General features: G+C 42.8%; 1 protein-coding gene across 1 annotated transcript in view; it reads right to left on the bottom strand.

Annotated features, from left to right (window-relative positions):
* FMO1 (flavin containing dimethylaniline monoxygenase 1) overlaps positions 1-23,384 on the bottom strand; it is a 33,970-nt gene that overhangs the window by 10,306 nt on the left and 280 nt on the right. Inside the window, exons 2-4 of the mRNA XM_005609652.4 lie at positions 14,198-14,335; positions 4,349-4,537; positions 1,346-1,508 (exon numbers count right to left, since the gene is read on the bottom strand). Of these exons, the coding sequence (XP_005609709.1) occupies positions 1,346-1,508; positions 4,349-4,537; positions 14,198-14,329 (484 nt within the window). The 5' untranslated portion in view covers positions 14,330-14,335. The remainder of the gene's footprint in view (positions 1-1,345; positions 1,509-4,348; positions 4,538-14,197; positions 14,336-23,384) is intronic.

The raw sequence follows: 23,384 nt of genomic DNA, 5'->3' as shown, positions 1-23,384 counted from the left end.
AAACTGAATACCTTGGCTCAGTCTCTTTCAAGGTATGCTTTATCTTAATCTGACTTGACCTGAGTGACCCCTAGGGGGCAGATCCAGAATCCCTGGAGGACGTGAGTGTTGTAGAATGAGTTGATAATACCCCGGGTCATATATAGATTGTGATTCCTCCACTGGACTCCTATGAAACACTATTTATTCCTTCTATAAAGGCTACGTATCTTATCTACCTCTATATTCTTAGCACCTTATGCAATAGACTGTAGGTGCCGAATAAATGCAGTGTACTCCCTATTCCATGGAACTTTCTGGATTCTTGGAGAGATCCTGTGCCAGGCACTCTTTCCTGGGAGTTTGGAGTAGCTTGTTGCTCAGGGATTTTCTCTGCAGGCAAGAACTGACAAAGGATTGGGTTGTCCTGTGGGGTGGTGAGAGTTCATTGTTGAATGTGTTCAAGCAGAGGCTGTTGAGTCTCTCAGGGATGCTGGAGAAGAGTTTTCTGCGTTGGGAAGAAGACTGAACTTGGTGCTTTCCAATTCAAGAACTCTCTTCTATGGCAGTTTTCAGGATATGCTTTATCCTAACTTGACCTGACTTGACTAACCTCTGGGCACAGACCAAGGGCCATTGGAAGTACGTGAGTTTATTATAAGATGAGGCCTGAGATCACTCCAGGTCATATTTAGATGATTCAGAAAAAAGTTTCCTAAAGTTTTAACTTTTTGAATCCTTACGGCAGATGAAATAAAGCAAACCATTGTATTTTCTATTCCTTCTGAGTTGTAATCCAATAGAAATTTGGCATAGATTAACATGGATCATGGCTGCAAAAGCCAGATAAAGAAACTGAGACCCAAAGATGTCTTAACTTGCCTCCCAGGACTCATCTCCCTCCCAGAGGTTTATGGACTCAATGCCGTAAACCTCTGATCCAACTAAACTTCTATAAAACAAACAAACAAAAACCAGATGAGTTTTTCCTTTATTCGCCAAGTGACCTTTGTGGGCCTCTAAACTCAGCTCTAGCTATGTGCTCTGCTGAGGTTAGCAACTTGCATAAGCATCCCGCATCTTAGAAGACGTGCAACTGCTGCCAGGCACTTAGGGAGGGACACTGAAAGCTGGAGAAGTATAAAACTGCTTATTTGTTATTCATTCTACTCTTCCGTACTCATAGGTTGTTTGGAACACATGAAAGCCAAAAAATGGCCAGGAAATGCTGGTTAGAAAAAAATCCCTTATACCTCATCACTTTAACTATTTAACGGAGGAATCATAGGAATTCATTCCCAGACCAGTCCAGTATCACGACGGTTCCCATGAGACAAATTAAGGTCAGCTGCAGAAAATGCCTTACCTGGGAAGGAGTCTAGTGGCAAAAATGGGTTAGTGAGAAAACCAATGCAGACCATCACACCATCAAAGATGGCGGACTCCCGCTTTCCTTCACGCAGAGTGACTACCTCCCATTGGCCAGTGACGGCAAAATCTGGGCGTTTTGTTACACTGCAGACTTTAGTCTGAAAAAAGAATCATAGACATGATTAATAGTTGTCAAGTTTCCAGTAAGGGCTTGCTGACTGATGTGCTAATTGACATTTCAAGTGTTCTAGAGCCCAGACTAAACATAATTGATAAACGTAACCCTATATATCTAACTGGGCTATCAGATTAATCATAATTTCCTTGATGGAAGTATTCTAAGCTTAGAGTTGTAGATGGGTATTTAAGAGAGGTGGGGAGGTCTGAAGATTTGAGGTGATTTGCTCAAATTCTCATAGTAAGTGGTAGAGTCAAGATGATAACCTCAGTCTTCTGTTGTATTCATTATTCTTTCTATTACGTATATTTCCCATAGAGCTGTCTCTTTTACAACAGTTCCTTTGGTAGAGACATGGATAATGTATAATTGAAAATATAAATTTGGTCCCAAGTATCTTAGCTTATGAAAAGTCTTATAGAAAACGTTGCTGAAGTTTTTCCCAGATCTAGACAACTCTTGAAAAGTGCTAACTTCATGGCCTGAATTTTTTGGGAGTAGTCCAAATTTCCAATAGTCTAATTTTTGTCCCCATTGAGTACATATATGTCCATGGGTACTAGGTTCTGATTCAGAAAATATATAAAATAAATTTACAAGTCAAATTTGAAAGCATAAATGCTCCACTGACCAAGAGACTTTGTTGCCTTTTCTTCTTTTTCAGTTTTCAAAGAAGACAGGCTTCTCACGTCCTTCCTGACAGGTTTACTGTTTGGTTTATAACATTTGAAGTGCTTGTTGGATTTCTACATTTGTATTAGCAACTCTGTCAATGTAAATTTTCAGTTAATTAAAAATCTTTCAAAATAAAGTTTATTTTATATTAAAAATAATGAAAGTTCATTATTGCAAATTTGGAATGCATAGGGAAGAAAGAAGAACAAAACCTCTCACAGATAGCTGCTTGTGTGTACTTTTTGTTTTAAAAAAAATTTTTTTTTGGCAAGGAAGATTGGCCCTGAGCTAACATCTGTTGCCGATCTTCCTCTTTTTACCTGAGGAAGATTGTTCCTGAGCTAACACCTGTGCCAGTCTTCCTCCGTTTTGTATGTGGGACGCCACATGCAGCGTGAGGAGGCATGTGTAGGTCCGCAACTGGGATCCAAACCAGCAAACTGTGGGCTGCCAAAGTGAAGCGCATGAGCCTAACCACTATGCAACCGGGCTGGCCCTATGTGTACTTTCTTAAAACTTTTGTGAACATCTAGCTTTTTTGCTTTTCTTTTTCAGTTATTTTAAAGCAAGCTGAGGCAGCATGTAGTAAAGAAAATGCTTCAGATTCAGGAACTCTGATACATTAAAAAATACTTATGGGTATTATATCCATTCACTATGGTAGTGTTTTAGTTTTACTGTGTCCCTTGTAAAATAAGGAAGTGGGATAAAATACTCTTTCGGAAACTGGAGTACTTTAATTTTTCTCCAGTTTTTTTGAGATATAATTGACATCTAACGTTGTACAAGTTTAAGTTGTACAACAATGATTTGAGATATGTTTATATGGCAAAACAATTGTTAGAGTAAGTTTAGCTAACATCCATCACTTCACATAGTCAGAATTTTTTTCTTGAGATGAGAACTTTTAAGATCTACTCTCTTAGCGGTTTTCAAATATACGATACAGTATTGCCAACTATAGTCACCATGCTGTACATCACATCCCAAGAACTTACTCATCTTAAAACAGGAAGGTTGTACCTTTTGACCACCTTCATCCATTCCGCCCCCCCCCCCCCCCCACCTCTGGCAATCTCCAATTGTTTCTCTGTTATATGAGTTTGATTTTTTTAGATTTCACATGTAAGTGAGATCATGCAGTATTTTTCGTTCTCTGTCTGACTTATTTCACTTAGCATAATGTCCTCAGGATCCATCCATGTTGTTGCAAATGGCAGGATTTCCTTCATTTTTAATGGCTGAATAATATTCCGTTATCTATCCATATAGAACACATTTTCTTTATCAGTTCCTCCATCAATGGACTGTTAGGTTGTTTCCGTGTCTTGGCTATTGTAAATAATGCTGCAATGAACACGGAGGTGCAGATATCTCTTCGAGATAGTAATTTTGTTTTGATCAGGAGTACTTTTCAGGTTGTGAATTTGAATCTTGTTTGCTACTTGTTTTAGTCAAGCTTTCCATTCACATTGCTTTCTCTGTGTAATTCCCTATGAATCCCTTACCACCCCCATATCTGGCAGGGAGGTAGATGGGAGAAGGGAGACCCATGGATTTCCATGTGTTTCTTCGAGAAGAAGGGAGAACAGGAAAAAAGAAAGGATCTATTCATTTGCCCATGTCCTTCTACCTTCCTTTCATCTCTGTCCTCTGAAATGGGGAGGGAGGTGGGTAGGTTCTACCAGAGGAACAATATTCCAAGAGTTTTCTATTCCCAAGGATACCTAGAAAAGATTTCCTTCAGGTGGTGAGGTTGTCTTGTGTGTGGGCCATTGCACAGGTCCATTCCTATAAAGGGCTGCTCAGGAAGCAAGTACTCAGGGGCTGGTAGGAGTTATCAGTGTCGCCACGAGCAGGCATTTCGCCCAAGCTGAAAATGTGGTTTGCTATTTTTAAGTCTCTTTGGACACTTGGATTTAAGGATGGCAAACTAAAAATTTACACATGTGAATCCTTACTCAAAGTATCCACCTCCACCTCCAGAGGATGTAAGCACAAGGGGAAACGGAAACCAGCCAGACGTCATCGGTTGTCCTGCCCGTTCCTTATCTCATCTAAAGACTCCAGGGCTTGGCTATAGAGAGATTATAGAAAATAGGTGGGAAATACTTCTTGACTGCTATCTGACGTTCCGGGTCTTACCTTGAATTGAATGCATTTCAGAAGGTTGAACCGGTTTGCATACATCTTGAGATATTCCAGAAATCGAGAATTTGGCACATAACTTGGACAGTCTTCTGGGAATGGAAAGTCTGAGTAACAAGACATCTCCTTGGAGCTGTTGGAAATCACAGACTTGTAGAGGCTGGCTCTGCCTTCTTCAACATGTTCCTGTACAAACAGTGCAGGCACAAGAGCATGTGTGTGTTTGCGCATGTGCATACACACGTATGAAATAGATGTTACATTTAGACATTTCCAACACTGACCAAGATTAAGGTGACCCTTTCTAATGAGACTTGTTATAGAAATGGTGAGCACTGGATACTATGAATTTCGTGATCAGAATCATAATTTTATTCATTATGTTCTAACAAATAAACCTGGGATGAACTCACCTGTTCAGATTCACACAGTATCACTGGAAAGTACAGGAGAAGTGGAAATAGCCCAGAGCCAGAAAGCAGCATCTGGGTGATGGACAATTGCTGGATACTTTGGTTTCACAGGGTGTCGTTGAAAGGATTATGGGGAAGGGGTTTCGGATCGTGAAGGATTTTGTATCTATAGTCAAGGAATCTGGATTTTATGGGAAGGTTATGGCAGTATTCTGAATGTTTTAACATGGAAGTGATTCATGTTAAATTTTGGAAAGATAATGTTGGTTTTACAAAAGATGAATTAGAGGCATCTGGAAAGGAGGGAAGGAGGCTCCTTCAGAGTGTGAAACACAAATCCACTTGATTGCTAATGAGGGCCTGCGGGAGGCAATGGCAGCGGAAACGGAGAGAGGTGGGATCCGTGAGGCAGCAGTAAGGTAGGACAGATAGGATTGTGAAACCGTTTGGATCTAGGAGTTGGGAGAGGGAGGTCAAAGGTTTCTAGGTTGGACAACTGCGTGCATGGTGCAACACTAACCAATTTTTCACCCCCAGTTTTGACTTGAATGACTAGCAAGTATCAACATCTCAAACAACTACTACAGGTTGACTAATAAGCAGTTTTAGTAAGGTCTTTAACATACATTTCCTCTGTCTTTTGGATGTATTATGGAAGATTGTTCTGATTTTAATGGGAAGGTCCTTGGTATTTTTTTCTTTTTTGAGGAAGATCAGCCCTGAGCTAACAACTGCTGCCAATCTTCCTCTTTTTGCTGAGGAAGACTGGCCCTGAGCTAACATGTGTGGCCATCTTCCTCTACTTTATATTTGGAACGCCTACCACAGCATGGCTTGCCAAGCAGTGCCATGTCCACACCTGGGATCCGAACCGGTGAACCCCAGGCCGCTGAGAAGCGGAATGTGCGAACTTAACCACTGCGCCAAAGGGCTGGCCCCAGGTCCTTAGTATTTTAGTACTATTTACCCTCTTGAATATGTATAGTTCATTTTTTTCCCTGTGAAAAAAAATTATTTTATTTGTATGAAAAAGTGGAAACATGAACACAAACCTCACATGTGGAGAGGGCTTACTTTATTCCCTCAAAGGATAGGAATCTATATCTGCATGAAATATCTAGTGATCACAGAGAATACAATTATAAACATAGCTTTGTGGTTTGAATTAATGTCACTGATCTCGTCAACTGATGAGTTCACTATATCTTGCTGATATGTGGCCCCACGACTGACAGTCTCATTTATCCAGAACAAATCATGCAAACTGGAGTCTAAAAGGCATCTGAGAAAGAGGACTATTGAAATCCTGGTCTTTCATTCTGCAGAAAGATCTAAAGCAGTGCTGTTCCCAGAGGCTGTCGGCAGGGCAGTACCAACGTGAACTGTCTGTTACTAGTCCATGACAAGATAAGTCAGAAATTGAGAGCAAATGTCTAGGAACTTTTATAGCCATAATTTGACATTGCTCAATATCCAAGCATGTGGACTCCTTTTATGCTGAATGAGGCAGAGGTCAGCGTCAGTTTTGTCCAACTCGTGACGAGTTGCATGAGATCTGAGCTGTGTACTAGTCACGTGAGTAGGATTATATCACAATGTGTTTGCAAATGTTATCCAAAAGTGCATAAAAACTGGCTGCTGATAAAGGATTGAAGATAAGTTTTAAAATCATAGCACTACTTGCTTCATCTTGGATAGCAGTTAAAAGAATGAATATCCTGAGCTTGCTGAGACTGCTTTGAAAATCCCTTCTTCCATTCCAGTGCACATACTTCTGTGAGCCTCCTTTCTCCACCATGTGTGCTATTATTAAGCAAAACTTAGAAACAGTTTATGTACACATTACCCCTTGCAAAGAGCATTGCCATCCATCTAACCCAGATCAGATCAACTGACAATCAAGAAACAAGCTGAATTATCACATTAAAAACCTTAAATTTTAATATGTATAATGCATATTAAAAGTGCGCCTACACTTTTAAAACTGCTATTACACACATAATATTTTGTTTGGCAAAAAGTTACAAGTGTAATACTGATTCTCTATATTGGTTGCCTATGTACATGCTCTCAAAGAACAGTGTGTCCACTTTTTTGGAATTGTTTTCTTTTATTTCTGTGTTTGTTTAATGACATTTATTAAAATTTATTTTTATGTTCTTTGACTCTATACAAATTTTGAAGTTATATTTTGACATTTTTCTTTGTTTCATTTTCATTTTTCTGAGAGTACATTTTTATTATATTTTACAAATACAATTGTTGATACTTGATTAGAAATCAAAAAAAAAAATCTGATTCTTCTCCACAGTTTGAGAAGCACAGCTCCCTAGATCAGTGTTTCTCAATTTTGCTAAGAATCTCCTGGGGAATCTTACTAATATGTAGCTGCTGATTCAGCAGGTCTGGGTGAGCCTGAGCTTCTGTATTTCTAACAGGCTCCCATGCAGATCGTGCTGGGCCATGGACTGTGCTCTGAGTAACACGGCTTCAGTGCAATCCCCCCAGCAGGAATGGGATGGAGGTCACATGTGCATTTAAAATTTTCCAGTAGCCACATTACAAAAAAGTAAAAATAAGCAAGTGAGATTAATTTTAATATATTTTATTTAACTCAATATATCCCAAATTTTATAATTTCAACATATAATTAATATAAAAAATATTAATGAAGCGTTTTACCTTCTTTTTTCTCATACTGTCTTCCAAATCCAGTGTGCATTTTACACATCTCAATTCAAATGTTCAATTTTCATTGGATATAGTGGATTCACGTACTCAGATTCTTAACACTGTACTTAAAAGTTCTTCAGTAACTGAATTGAGTATCGGTTTTAAAATGAAAATAAATTTAAATTAAATGAAATAAAAAATTTAGTTCCTTGGTTGTATCAACTCCATTTCATGGTCTCTGAGACTGGTGGCTACCTAATTGGACAGTAGAGTTTTAGAACATCCTTAAACTTGAAGCTGGTATTACAACTTAATTTAGTGTTGGATTGATTTAATTAAAAGTGATCAAAGTCTCCCCTGGGTTTTAGAAAAGAAGAGAATAGGAGCAGTTGTAAAGAGCTGTAATATTGAGAAGCGAGAGCAAACAGCAAGGGAAGAAATTATTGTTTAAGGAGAAAATATCAGTTACAAACATTTTGGAGCCAATTAGACCCAAGCTCCCCCACTTTTCTCTGGCATCGGAGAGCATCCCATAGTCAATAACACTTTGCTAATACTGTCAATTTCTAGTAAACCACAATAAAAAGTTAAATTTGGAATATGTACTGTTTAAGACAGATAGAGGTGTGCATAATACATGTAAAGATTTCCATAAAAATAGTTCAAAAAATTTTATTTTATTTATTTATTTCTGAGGAAGGTTAGCCCTGAGCTGACATCTGCTGCCAATCCTCCTCTTTTTGCTGAGGAAGACTGGCCCTGAGCCAACACACGTGCCCATCTTCCTCTACTTTATATGTGGGACGCCTGCCACAGCGTGGCTTGCCAAGTGGTGCCATGTCTGCACCCAGGATCTGAACTGGCGAACCCCAGGCCACAGAGAAGTGGAACGTGCGCACTTAACCACTGTGCCACCGGGCTGGCCCCCCCAAAATTTTAAAGCATTTTGTAATGACACTTAAATATGACATTTAAATACCAGAAAGTAATGGGGATTGACTGGAATTGGATAAACCAGGGAATCATATTTTATGGGACCTTAAAACAAATGGACAAACAAAAATAGAAAAAAACCCAAACCAACTACTCTGTTTTGCCAAACTTTGGAAGATAATTGTAAGGGCAGGAAGAAGAAAACCTTCCAGGAAACGCCGAATGTTTCACAGGTGTTAGCCGAGGGGAAACTGTAGTTTAGAGTGGAAACTTCCCCCTGAGGGTGGAATCTCAGGCCACCTCTTTGCTCTCCTTTCTCTTTCCTCCCACCAATTGTTTCTCCTGGAAAACCCCCAGGTCTGGAGTGTTTAGCGTGCACACAGAGAAGACGGGTCTCGAGTTTGCCTCAGTGAACAAGCAACCTGGCCCAGCGATTCCCAGACCCCCGGCTGCAGGCACTCTTAGCATTGTCTCTGTGTGGGTCTGCCAGTGGCCCCGGCACACCGAGTGTGGAAGGACACACCTCCTGAGAATTGATGGGCCCACTTAGGAGAAACGTTTTTGTCTTGAAGGGAAAAATGACTGGAGGGGAGGAGGGCTGGCCTGTGGAGAGAGGGAAAAGAATGAGAGCAGGAATGGAGGGGTTTAGGGCTCGCTGGTCCACTTTGGTCCGGCAATGCAGTGGGCAAGTCACCACTCTCTGCAAAGACTTGGTGGGATTCCATGAACAGTCCAGGGTTTGCCTGGCCTCATTCTTGAGCTGTGAAACAGACTTTGAAAATGCATGGAGTGTAGTTCTTGACAGCATAGACCCTGGAGTCAGGCCTGGCTTCATAGTCAAGCTCTACATTTTTAGCTGGGTGACCTTGGGAATTTTCTTAACCTCTCGGTGTCTCAGTTTCCTCGGCTATAAATAAGAATGATAATAGTTCATATCCCTTAGGATAAACTGAAATGATAGTTATAACACATTTTGAACGGTGTCTGGTAAGCTCTTAAGAAATGGTATTTGTATTATTCTTCTACAATTACCATGGGGATTTACTTTCTCAAACTTTGTGTCCTTCAGAGAGGATTATAGGCAGTGGGAAGAGAGCTTTGTCAGGTCAGAGGTTTCTCTTTACCCATTTTAAAAATAGAAGTAAAATGATAAAAATTCACTCCTGAACAGAGACATCCTCTTGATGCATGGCATTCACGCCTCTTGTTCTCCAGGAACAAATATTTCCTTCTTTTTTCCCTCTCCTTTGAGCAGCAAGAACCCGTTTCACTTTGTCACCTCCTCTCCTCAATGAGAGGCAGGCTCTCACTGGTGGACACGGTCCACTTCTTGGACCTACAAACTCAGAGGAGATTTGAGAAAGCCCCCAAAGGGTAGGGGCCTGTCAGGTGGACCCCCTCAAAAATAATAGGAATTCAATAAATGTTTGTTGAATATATGAATAAAAGGAAACCTACCAAGATCACTGAATTTTTGAAATAAGGATTTTAAAGAAAAATTGTAAGAATCAAGCCTAGAGAAGAAACAGCTGAGGAGCAATTCCTCAGTGATTTAAGGGGTGAAGTATTACACTTCATCATTGCCCTCACTGAGTCTAAAAAGTATGTGGTCCATAAGGCACACAGTAGGTGCTCAATAAATGTTTGTTGCATAAATGAAAGGATGCATGTGCAGAGAAGAAGACCCTGATGCCCATAAGGAGGGAGACCATCCCAGGCAGGGTTATTAAGCCCGAGAATATGTTTCAGGGATGCAAAGGATGGAGCTGGATTTGTTTCTACCAGGGTAGTATCTTTACCTCTAGATGAGGTCAGTGTGGCTCTCCATGAAGGCGATTTGTATCGTCCCTTCCTGTACTGAGTTTCTCTAAGAGTTCTAGTGAGTGACAGGAAGTTCCTCACATTTTATTTCTTCAATATTCAATCGAGGTGATCAACCTACAGTGTTACTGACACGGCTACCCAAACTTTTGTGGGGGGGTGTGTGTGTGTGTAAGGGTAAGAGGGGGACAAGGATGTCTCTAGGAAGACCCAGGAGGCTCCTAGCCTGCTAGAGCTGGAAGGCCCCTTCAAGGTCCCCTAGTTTGGGGATTTTCAATCAGGCTTTGGAGGAATCCCAAGGGAGTACAAGAGACTGCTGCTGAATGGAGGCAGGGCTGGCTTTTCCTGCTTCCTGGCCTGGAGTAATTCAGCTTTTACCCATTTCCCAAACTGGTTCCCTGTTCTCATTTTATAATGGGAGGCAGTGGGGCTGGGATGACTTGTTAATTGGGCACCAATTCACTCGGCTACTGCTGGGTCACCCTCTTTCTCCTCCTTTTGATGCCCTATCGCGGGCCTCACGGTATCTTTTCATGGCCTTGTCTATTTTCCTTCATTCTCCACCCCCGTGCACCACGCCCACTCCTTCCTCACCCTCCACAGACGCCATATTTTCCGGAAAGAATTGAGGCCTCTGATGTGCATGCTCCTGCATCTTCTTCCCCTCCACCTCAAAATTCCTCTCCTGTGTTCACTTTTCCTTCCCCTCCAGTCTCTGAGGGAGCTGTCTCTCTCTGCCTTTCCAAGGTGAATGCTTCCGCCTGGGCCTACAATTCCACGACTTCCTTTTTCTGCCAGGATCTTGTTCCAATTTGGGCTTACATATTCAATCGTTTCCTACCCTCCAGATATTTTCTCTTTACTTATAAACATATTTGGGTCTTCCCATCATGCAAACAAAACAAACATAACAACAACAACAATGACATCTTCTGAATTCTGCTCCTCATTATCCATTGCTTTCTAAATTGAGTACAAATCCCCTGGCCAAACCTTCAGCCACCGCCCTCCCCTCCCATTATTTCTCTTCCAAGGACCACATACAGCAATAAGCTACTTTTATTTTCCAAGCCTGCCCAGTACTTCTTCTGTACTGATTCCCTCTCTAGTGTCTCCCCCTCAATCTCTTCTGCCTGTTGAAATCCTTCAAAATTCACCATGTGCCATCTCTTCCATGAAACCCTCCTTGGCTTCCCTCAAGTGGATGCAATTCTGACCTCATTTCCACTCCACAGCACTGCTTCTGACTTGCAAGGTCCTGCACTTTTCCCCTCGGCCTCACAGCTCCCTGAGGACACGGTGAATCCTGTTCACTTTTGTGTCCCCCCACAGTGCTTTGTGTGTAGGTGTCTGACCTGCCCAAGTCACACAGCCAGTTAGGCACAGCTGGATCTAGAACTTATTTCTGTTGATTCTTAGATCAATGACTTTTTTGTGTTAATAACTAGATGTCCATGACCTATATAAGGTGCATTTTTGTTTAGTATGCCAAGGTCTCTGGACTCACTTTTTTTGCTTTGACTGAGATTACTTTAACCAAATAACTCTGCTAATTACCTCTCTACCTGAGCAGTTTCATCTTGTGAGCTAACTCCCAACTCTGATGGATTAATAGTACTTGTCTAGAGTATTGTGTTAAGAAGGATTCTGAGGTTCCTCAGGGGAAGGATATCATGTTTGACTGGCAATGGCTTCAGTGGGCATGGGTATCAGGTTTCTGCTGTCCTAGTGAAACTACGCAGTTTGAGTTGTGGGAACAGATGTGCTCTTTTCCCTAGTCCCCTTGGGGAGGTCTCTATGCCTCGATGGTCACATTTGGTGGTTGGACACATTTTCAAGATGTGCAGTTCTTAGAGATTTCTCCAAAAAAGGATATACGGATGGCCAACAGGCATATGAAAAGATGCTCAACATCATCAGCTATCAGGGAAATGCAAATCAAAACTACAATGAGATATCACCTCACTCCAGTCAGAATGGCTATAATTAACAAGACAGGAAACAACAAGTGTTGGAGAGGATGTGGAGAGAAGGAAACTCTCATACACTGCTGGTGGGAGTGCAAACTGGTGCAGCCACTATGGAAAGCAGTATGGAGTATCCTCAGAAAATTAAGAATAGATCTACCATATGATCCAGCTATCCTACTGCTGGGTATTTATCCAAAGAACTTGAAAATGCAAAGGCATAAAGATACCTGCACCCCTATGTTCATTGCGGCATTATACACAATGGCCAAGACTTGGAAGCAACCTAGGTGCCCATCAAGGGACGAATGGATAAAGAAGATGTGGTATTTATACACAATGGAGTACTACTCAGCTCTAAGAAATGATGAAATCCGGCCATTTGCGACAACATGGATGAACCTTGAGGGTATTATGCTGAGTGAAATAAGTTAGAGGGAGAAAGTCAAATACTGTATGATCTCACTCATAAGTGGAAGATAAAAACAGTGACAATAGGGGCTGGCCCTGTGGCTGAGTGGTTAAGTTCGCGCGCTCCGCTGCAGGCGGCCCAGTGTTTCGTTGGTTCGAATCCTGGGCGCGGACATGGCGCTGCTCGTCAAACCACGCTGAAGTGGCGTCCCACGTGCCACAACTAGAAGGACCCACAACGAAGAATATACAACTATGTACCGGGGGGCTTTGGGGAGAAAAAGGAAAAAATAAAATCTTAAAAAAAAAAAAAAACAGCGACAAACACATAGCAATGGAGAATGGATTGGTGGTGACCATTCAAGGAGGGAGGGCAAAAGGGGTGATTAGGCTCACATGTGAGGGGATGGACTATAATTAGTTTTTGGGTGGTGAACATGATGTAATCTATACAGAATTCTGACTATATTATGACGTACACCAGAAAGCTATATAACGTTTAAATTAAAAAAACAAAACAAAGATGCGCAGTTCTTTATGTGAGCCAAGCTGGCCTACGCTGGGAGGACTGTGACTGAAGTAGGAACCGTGGCCTCTCTGGAACTTTGCTCACTGAGTTAGAAAATAATTAACTTTATTCTAGTTCCAAGTCCTACCCTTCTGGTGGGGGAATGCTTTCCCTCAGCCCCGTAGGGGCTCTGAGACCAGAATATCTGACACCTTGCCTCTTTTCACTATTCCTAGCAGCTGTTTCCTTAGCACGTTGAAGCTCATGAGAAATGTTCTCACTCTCCCAAGGAGGGAAAATAGGAGTTTTGGGGAGATCCGATGCCAACGCTTCCCCGGCTGAGCCACGGAGCTCCCTGAATGCTTTTCCTGCCTTGCTTCCCAGTTCAACAGCCTCAGGCAGGGCCCCTCTGATCCCCCTGGGTCCCCAGCCAGCCAAAGGTGGGCTGTGTACTTGCCTTTCCTCATTCCTCACCTCTCTCCACCCTCCAATCCAGGATGGAGCCCTGCTGAAATTTGAGAATATTACTTCTCTTTTGCTCAGGGAAAAAAGGACTGCAAAGCCCCACTATCTACTTCTGATTGCTCTTAGCATGGATTGGGCCTGTTGGGATGGCAGGACCTCGAGTATAGGACTCCTCCTATGCTGAGGTCTGTGTCCTTTTACTTCAGGTGGAGCAGGTCTGGACAAAGGTGCAGTACAAGCTGCTCAGTCTTGCAGGCAGAGGCTGAAATTCCTGTGCTGCATTTACACCTTTGCCCTGAACACTGCGTCTCTGGCCTTGCTTCAGATCCCCAGTTCTGTGCCTGCTCCCCCTGTCCTGGGCTTTACTGGCCTGTCCCAGCCATTCCATCCTGTTCCACCCTTGGTGTGCATTTTTCTTCCTCTTGGCTCTGGATAAAGCTTGTAAGGCGCCTGACACACCTCCTGCCCAAGCCCAGGCTGTGCCCTGCTTCTTTCTTTTATCAACTTCGATGACCCTTTTCGGCCTCCTGTTTAACAGATGTATCTAGCCCCTCCCCAGGGCAGCCAGCCCCTGTGGAAGAAATTTAATCTCTTTTTGCACTGGTCAAGCCTTTTCCCAACAGACACATGACAAAGCTATTGAAACTTCACTTACAGTGAACCTCCACAGCCCCCCAAGGTCGTCGCTTCTCTCGAAGCAGGTGGGCTCCAGTCCTTCCTCCAGACAGCACTTGATGGAGGCCAGGCCACAGACCCCAGCCCCGACAATTGCAACTCGCTTGGCCATGTTGTCCTGTGTGGAGAAAACGAAGCAGAGCATTTTATTCACAGGTGAAAGCCCCACCCCATCCTTGGCTGCTTTCGAAACCAGGGAAAAGTGAAGTAGCCATTGAGGATTGAATAGCTAGGAACTAAAGTTTTTTTCCTTTTTGCAATTACTGATTATAGCTTTTAGCTATTAACCCGCCCATCGTTAACTGTGCTGCTGAGGCAATGTGCTATCTGACTCCCACTAGGCTCCTATGGATAACATCTGCCTGGGGCCTGGGTCACCATGGTAATGGGCGTGTGAGCTGTTCTTCAGGAATTAGAACTCCTTGTCCACTTCAGGCCGGTTGAGACCACCAACCCATCAACTGGACCCATGCAGATGTCTGATAGGCGACCTTCTGATGTCAAGAGGCTAAAAACTCCACCCTCAGATCATGCTAATGCCGCCGTTTTGTGAACATGGGTCCTGTGAAGAGGCATGGAGTCTGACTACGCTTGCGCACATCATCAATTGCCTCCCCTCTCCTCACCTCCAATCACCTCTCTCCACATTTCAGACCACCTTGTGCCTGTCCCGTAAATATCCCTGAGTCCCTATTTTCGGGGAACTGAATTTGAGGCTCATGCTCTCGCTTCCTCACGTGGCTGCCTTGTGATTAGACCCTCTCTCTGCTGCAATCTCGTCACCTCAGTGTTTGGCATTCTGGGCGGCGGGCAAAATTAACCTGGTTCAGTAACAAAAAGATTAGGAAGATTAAGAGATTTGCTCTGTTTGAGTCTGTATAGGTGTCACGAATGTGAGAAGAGACCTGTTCAGTTCACTAGTTTAGCCATGTGCTTGGGACGTTCCCACCCTTTCACTCTGAACTGCTGTCAAATGTTAGCACAGTTGCTGCCAAGACTGTCACTTCTGGCAGAGTGGCTGCAGTTGACCCTTTAGTGGACAGAGTTTTACATTCTGGACTGGGCTGCTGCCTTCAGCCTCCCTTCACCAACCTGAGAACGAGATAGAGCGGCACACCTGGAAAGGATAGCCTTGTCAAACACGATTTCAAATAAACATACGAGACTGAAGCTCAGATTGGTGTGGTGACGTGACACAAGGCCCCACGTGGGGTGGTGGAGGCACTAGGAGCCGAGACACTGCCTTGGGTGAGTGTCAGTTATTTGGCATAGGGACAGGGTCCCAGCTGTGCTGTCCATCCTCCTGCCACCTGCTGCCAGGGGATGGTCCCCAGCGGAAGAAAGAGGTGCTGCCTTGGAGGGTGTGTGGTGGAAACGTAGGCATGGAAAATCATCCCTTTTCTCTCCATCAGATACTGATTCCCCTCCAGGAACATGGCACTGTCACCATTGCTCCAGGTGTAGGATTGTGTGGTCCCAGGCCATGTGTCAACACAGACTTGTAAGAATGCTGAGAGGCAATTCAGTGTCTTGGTTAAGCAACTAGGCTCTGGACTAGATTGCCTGGGTTAAAGCTCAGCTCTGTCAGTTACTGCTGTGTGATCTTGCGCAAGTTATTTAACCCCTCTGTGCATCACAAAAATGGAGAAAATAGTGAGCAGTTTCCTTGCAGGGCTTTGTGAGGATCAAGTGAGCTGACACATGTCAATTGGCTTAGAACTGTTCCTGGCACATCGAAAATGCTCAATAAATGTAAGCTCTTTTCACTATAAAAACACTGCCCCACACTGGTTTCCTCTTCTGCCTTTCCCATCTATGAGCCTCTGTTCTTTTAATTCCTACAGCATTTTGGTCAATACAGACACGTTTAACACTAGATCATGGGATTTTAGAGGTTACTCCCTAATATGTTTGTGACAATTTTATCTTCCCAAGTTAGTAAGCGTTTAAAGCACATGGGTCACCGAGGAGATGTGAGAAGCAGCCCCAAAGGCAGTTTTCCTGAACAGTTGCTATTTTCTTCTTTCGCAGATGAGCTCTCTCCACAAAACGATATACAGCTTTTGCTTTTTAGGATTGGGAACCTGAGGGAAGCAGCTCAATGAGAGAGACTTCATCTGCGCTGTTCTCTGCTGTGGCCTCGGTGTCGAGGGCAGCGCTTGGAACATGCAGTAATGGATGTGTAATAAATCTTTTTTGAGCGAAATGAAAAGGCCCACTTTTTTCAGGTGTCCGGTAAAAGTGTTGGGGGGCTGGTTGCTTCCCAGTAGCAAATGGATCTGATTTGCTGGGGAAGAGCTTCCAGGAAGTCATGCTCCAGCGCCTGATGGACATCACTGAACCAACAACCTTATATCACGTCCCCCTCCCTGGGTCCTAGAGGAGGAAAGTGACCCTACATTTCGAAAGGCAGGTGATGCAGTGAAGTGAGTGTGGGTGTTGGGACCAGACACGTCTGTTTCAGATCCCTGCTCTATCACGAATCAGTGTGGTGCATAGGAAAATACCCTCTTTGAGCCTCAGTGTCCTCATTTGTAAAATGGGATAAAACGCTATTAATTTTTGTGGGACATAGTAGGCATTCAATGAAGAATATCCACTCTTATAGGAAAAGTGGCTCCAGGAACAAAGCGGGGGAGATTGCACATATAAATGTGGTATTTGCAGCTGTGTGCACCAGCGTGCTGGCTCCATCAGGACAGCAGGTCAGATTAAAGCAAGACACTCATGCCCTCAGTAGGACACCAGGAAACAAAGCAGTTTCCGTTCGTGAGCGGAGAGCGCGGAGGCATTTCCAACGGCAGGATTGAGAGAGAGGGCGAGGCAATTTCCCTGGCAAGGCCCCACTGAAACTATAGCGTCGGTCAGCAGGGGGAGCTGTGACTTCCCCGGAGAGAGGGTGTCCGGGCTCCCGGGATAGCAAGAACCAGTGCTGTGTACTGCCTTGCTTAGGACGTTGTTGCTTCAGGCTCACACTGCTGATTGAAAGCAGTGGGCTGGCTCAGTAAGAAGAAATGCATCTGCTCCAAATATTATGGCAGTCAGAAGGTAGCCCAGCCAGGGACCTGGTTCCCTGTGAGCTAACTGCTGAGGGCTTGGGCAGCGAAACAAATTGCCTTGGGCTCACTTTGCAAAACAAAGACAGAAGTTTAGAATTATGGCCAATGGGGGAACAGAAGATGTTGTATGGAGGCAAATTTCAGCTCAATATAAGCACTTCCCAGTGTTTCAAGCTCTGATCATTGCTTTGTTCAGGTAGAGTCTATATGATGATTTTTTTGGAGATACTGTAAGTGGGAGCTTAATAGATCATGTAGAGGGTAGAATCAAATGCTCTAGAAGGGCCTATCAACTCAGATTCTATGATTTCGTTCTCTGGTTAATTTTGCCATCAAACACTCAATGAGGGGCTTCGATTGCTAAGCCCCAGGCGAGGTATGGGGGGCGTGCAAAAGGTTAACAAGACATGAAGCCGTCTTTAGAGTATCTATCACTCTGGAGGGGAAGTCAGACTCGAAAATAAATAATTACAATATTCTGTGTCAAGTGCTAAAACAGAGAGATGTCTTATGCATACATTGCATTAAGAGCGTGAAGGAAGAGGTGCTAATTCTGGCTTCGGGGTGGTAGGAAAGCAACAGAGAGGAATACTCTTTCCTCCAGGTTTTGAAAGGTGAATAGAATTTCAATGGGTGGAGAGCGGAGGAAGTGCATTCCAGACAGGGGGCAGTGAGACGACAGGCCAGAGATGGTCCTCAGAGGCGCTATGACCACCTAACTCTGTGGTGAGCTTGCCATTCTCTTGACACCTAGAGGAAGTAGTGTGTTCCTCACAAGAGGAGACTGCATTGCAGAGTTGGTTCACTGGGTCATATCTGTTAGTCTTCTTTCTGCCTAAGGCTGTATGTTTCCCCAAAGTAGGGCATTTTCTTTGGCTTGTCTCTTATTTTCTCATAGCTCCTGGTAGCATACTTGGTCTATACTGGTGGCATACGTATTTGGCAATGGCTTGATTTCCTGATGGGTAAAATAAATTAATTCATCTCCTTATATCCTTTTCAATGAAAAGATAATTAATTGAGCAAATACAGTCGTGCATTGCTTAAAGATGGGAATATGTTCTGAGAAAGGCATCATTAGGCAACTTTATTGTTGTGTGAACATCGTAGAGTGCACTGAAGGGGAATAAAATTTACCACCCCAAAATGCGTCTCTTTAACATGAGGATTATTTTAGGCTGATTATTTTTAAGAAATAAAAGACTGAGAACATTTTTCTTGTTACTTCCTCCTTAACTGCCTAAAAGAATTCCGATTAAAAAAATCTGTCTCAGGAAGTGAGCTATCACCTGAGCATAACATGAACTGGGTGGTAGACAGGAAGGAACCTAGAAAAGCCTGTTGTTGGGCTCCCTTCTGTGTTCTTCTGTTTCTCTGTGGCCAAACACTTATTTTCCAAACATTTGCTCCTTTTTACCTACCTGTGAATTGCCTTCCTTGCCTTCGAAGTCCCTGACTCTCCCCACCCCCAACATCTTCTTTGTCTTTATCTGAGGATGGTATTTAAGGTGAGAGCTTCTGCCATTTTGGCAAGTTACTCAGTTTTCCTGAGTTTTTCCCATGTGTTATTAAACTCTTGTTTGTTTTTCTCCTGTTAATCTGTCTCATGTCAATTTAATTCTTAGACCAGCCAGAAGAACCTAAAAGGGTAGAGGAAAATTTCTTCCTCCTGTGCAGTATCTACACAAACCTAGGTGGTATAGCCTACTACGCACCTAGGCTATATGGTACTAATCTTATGCCACTGTCAGATATGTGGTCCATTATTGATCAGAATGTCATTATGTGGCGCACGACTGTGTTTGTTGGGAGCTAATGTCCTGGGTCAGAGATTCCTTCCTCAAAATGGCCTCTTATCAAATGTTCAATAAATAGAAATTCTTTCCCCAGGCTACCATTGTAATCACTGTGGACCAGATGCAGCCAGCCTTCTCGGAGCAGTGAATCTCCCTGAGGCTTTTCGTGGGCCAGTGGGAAAGCTGCAAGTCAGAGACCCGGGTTTGAATTCAGTGTTGGCTAATTACCAGCAGTATGACTTTAGGCAAGTAACTTGTTTCTGGGTCTCAGTTTCCTTCTCTCCAAAATGAAGCTAGAGATAGACCCAGTTGTAAGAAAGAATCAGCTAATGTAAAGAAGCATTTAGCACAATTCTTGGGACATGCTGGGCCCCCAATAGATGTTGCTATGTTATTTTTACATCTTCAGGAGATTTTTCTTTAATCTGATGTTTTCGTGGATATCTGCCTTGACAATTTTGGGTTTATTTACAAAGATGAAGTTACAGAATATTTGGAATCAGAGCCATCGGGGTAAACTAGAAATGTATATCTAAAGGTTGTCTTCTAGCAAGTGAGGGAAATAAGTAGAGAAATAAAAGGATGATGGTGAGAGAAAGGGGAAGAGAGAAAAAGAAAAAACGAGGGCACAAAATAGGTTTCAAAGTCGCTCTTGAGGGCTTTTCCTTTCTGTCTTTAATTTTTTGATTCAAATCTGCTTAGTCTCATTTGAGTTGTTCCGATGTTTGGAAAGCAGACATGAGAATATGTGAGCACACAGGCACCCAAGGGAGCAGCTGCCTTCACACGCTGATGACACCGAACGCGTCCAACCACGCATTCAAGCACTGATAATTACATGAACCAAAATGATTAAAAAATTAAGTGCTTTTTAGAGAAAGTTTTGTCCTCCTTTCTTATTTTTTTTAACCAAAAATCATTTCCAGTCCCTGACTGCTGTGCTTTCAGGCAGAGTGATTGATAACACAGTAGGAAATTTTAGTAGGGTGAAAAGTGCGTGAGTGCCACTGATTGCTGGCATGCTATTGCACGTGCTAATGCAAACGTAACATTTAAAATGTTATTGCTGTTTATGTGAATATTTAGTAAAAATTTGGTCATTTCTTTGTTGGAGGTTTTAAAAGCAACGTGTTTCTTCTTATTATTGTTATTTTAATGAAAAAAGCCTCCTCAAACTGACTAAATATAAAAGAAATAAGTAATAAAAATTAAGAAAATATGACTAACTTGGTAACGTAAGTGTCACTGGATGAAAGTGAATTTATAAAAAATAACAAGTAAAATAATTTAAGCAACACAAAATTACCAAATGAGTTGGAAAATCACTGTCAGTTGTGATGAGGATTTTTAGGCTGGTTAGTTTTAAAACTACAGATGAGATTCAGGCTCCAAGGAGTGGAATTTGTTTGCCCCTTTGTTGGGAAACATTTACATTTCTAAGGGAAACCTCTATCTGTGAAGATGCCTCCCTCTCTGTGCCAGGAAGAAGGGGGGATGGTCTTATCTCTAGAAGCTCTTAATCAATGCCAGAGGCAAGAACTTAAGTTGGTTACTGTCTGGCAACCTCATGTAACTGACCCCCCCCCCCCCAAATCCTCCTTTGTCTTTAGCCGAGGATAAAATTCAAGTGGTGACTTCTGCCATTTACTCAATCCGGTTTGATTCTTATCTAAAAGTTGTGGGACCGCCAAATGGCCAGACCATACGGGCACTGATACTATTTTAACTTTTTTACATATTCTTTGTCTTGTAAAGAGATAACTCACATACCTATGCCTTAAATTTAGCTCTAACCCTCAACTCGGGGCAGCAGCAGCAGCTCTGACTGCCCGTGGGTCCTGTCCCCACGCACCAGCTCTGCCTGCCCATGGGTCCTGTCCCCATGCCAGCGGGGGCAGCAGAAGCAGCGGCAGCAGAAGCTCTGACTGCCCATGGGTCCTGTCCCCATGCTATTCCACACTATTCTCTAAATAAAAGAGCACTACTGCCAGATCTTGAGAGTCTAAGAAATCTTTCTTTCGACTCCTCAGGCTCACCGACCCCGCATCAAGTTGCATAATGGTTGCCAATTTTTAACCACGGGGTCAGAAACTGCTATTCTTCCCCTGGGCATTTTATACTGCTTCTTCTGCTTCAAAGAAGTAAAATGCAAATATGCAATGTACCGAAATCAGATTGAGTGCCCAGTTTAGTCTATTAGGATCATATAGGGGGTCAGAACATGAGGCTAGTGCTGTCATTCCCAAAATTGTGTGCAGAGGTGCTGTAAGTTATTTGAAAATTTTGAGGAAAGCACAGTAATACTCCACATCTATTGAATACCAAGCGAAGTATTAGATGAAAATAGTTCACTGCTTTAATATCAGATAGGGCTGTGTTCCACTTGATGACATCAGATCTTTGCAAAGCTGGGTTTTGGGCAGTTGCAATATTAAAAAGCAAGCCTTGCTGGATATTCGGTCCTGTCCAAAACATAAGACATTTGGCCCATTAGACATTTGGTCCGTGCCAAAAGGTCCTTGACATTTGCTCCAGTCCAAAACCACCATGGGCATATTTGGTTCATGCCAAATGGTTTTAGACAGGACCAAATATCAAGGACCTTTTGGCATGGACCCAATGTCTCCGTGGATATTTTGGACAGGACCAAACATAACCATGTATCAAGGACCTTTTGGAGTGGACCAAATATCTTATGGATGTTCTGGGCAGAACCAAATGCCTGCTAATCAAAGCAAGTACTGCACGAAAATTGGTCAAGGTGGAACGGGAAATGAAAAGATGATGTCTGATTTGATTTCAAGGTTGAGAAGTTGTGCAGTGCCCAGCAGGCACATAAACCTCATTGTTAAGTAACTGTGATTATTCAAGAATAAAATAAAAGTACTGTTTTTCTTTCAATGTGTGTAGTATTTTTTCAGACAACTATAAAGCTGTAAGAACAGAAATACTTAAGTTGTTTGGACTTGACTACTTAAATGAGGAGCTATAGCCTGGGGGCACTGTGAAAGGATTGCTTATTCCGTTAACAGGCCCCGTGAACCTACAAAGTTTGGGAAGCTCTGGGTTAGAGTCGTATTCTCGATATATTTTTTTAATTGACCTGGAGACCTCATCTATTGGTGTCAGGAAACTGCAAATTATCCTGTATCTGAGTCCAGCACTGTATCAATTAACCTGTGTTTCTTAACAGTTTCCAGTGTGAGTCACGTATTATGTTTCCTTAGGACGCCATCTTCATTGGTGCTGTCAGACTTGCATCCAGTCTTTTACCTATATCTCCATCCCTCTTTCTCTTCCCCTGTTTCTGTCTGTCTGTCTGTGTGTCTGTCTGTCTGTGTGTCTCTCTCTCTCACACACACACACACTCTTAGCCCATGGATACTGGCATGAATGCACAATGATACAATGTCCTTAAGTGGGCCGTGCATTTCAGGAGCAATCAGAGATAGACTTAGCTGGATGGCGATTGAGGGTGAGTGACGGGCCCACTTAGCCCCTGGGAACAAACAAGCACAAACAGGTAAGAAACTCGGGTCAGAGCAGGGCCGTGTTCTGGGATTTCTATCCTCCAGCAGCTGTTCCCTGCCTCCTCTAGCCTGTTCCTAACCACAATCACCAGATAAGAAAAATTCTTTCAGGTTCTAAATTTGCAGTGCCATAGAAATTCCTTAGGCTGGAGGGGAAACCAATAACAAAGAATTGAGACTTAGTTTCTCCATCTCTAAATCAGATGCCCTTAAATTGGATGTTTACAACAGATTTTCAAAACCCTTGAAATTTATAATCTTGTGAACTCAGCTGGGAGTGGAATTAGCAAAAAAGATCTGACGATAGTATGCAAATCAAGAAATGTTGTCATAATTCATAGAATGGAACGCACATAATGCATGCTCATCTATGCACAATGTATAGAATGAAACACTTTTAAGAACAGGAAAAAGGACAACATGTCGATATGTACAAGTCAGATTCCAAAGGGGGATTGCCTCTCTCTCCCAATTTCTACCAAATGCCAACATTTGGTAAACAAACCCCCAAACAACTGTCTGACACCATGTTAGAAGATATTAATGGAAACTCTTAAGAAAAATGACTGATTTCCCTTTGCATTAGGAATTCAATTTTCCCTTTTGATTAACCATTTAATCTACCCAGCAGTGTACTTGCCAGTGTACACAGAAGACTTGATAATATCTGTCTTTACTGTCCTGTTACAAGTACTCAAACATTTACTGTTCTTTTTGTACCTTGGGGCAGAGAGTGGCTTCATAGCTTCCCCAGGGCAGAGACTGAGGGAGTGGCATTCTGG

This window comes from Equus caballus, chromosome 5 (assembly GCF_041296265.1).
Source record: "Equus caballus isolate H_3958 breed thoroughbred chromosome 5, TB-T2T, whole genome shotgun sequence".
Classification (NCBI taxonomy): Eukaryota; Metazoa; Chordata; class Mammalia; order Perissodactyla; family Equidae; genus Equus; species Equus caballus.
The sequence above is the reverse complement of the archived record's forward strand: the minus strand, read 5'-3'. Positions and strand labels throughout refer to the sequence as shown.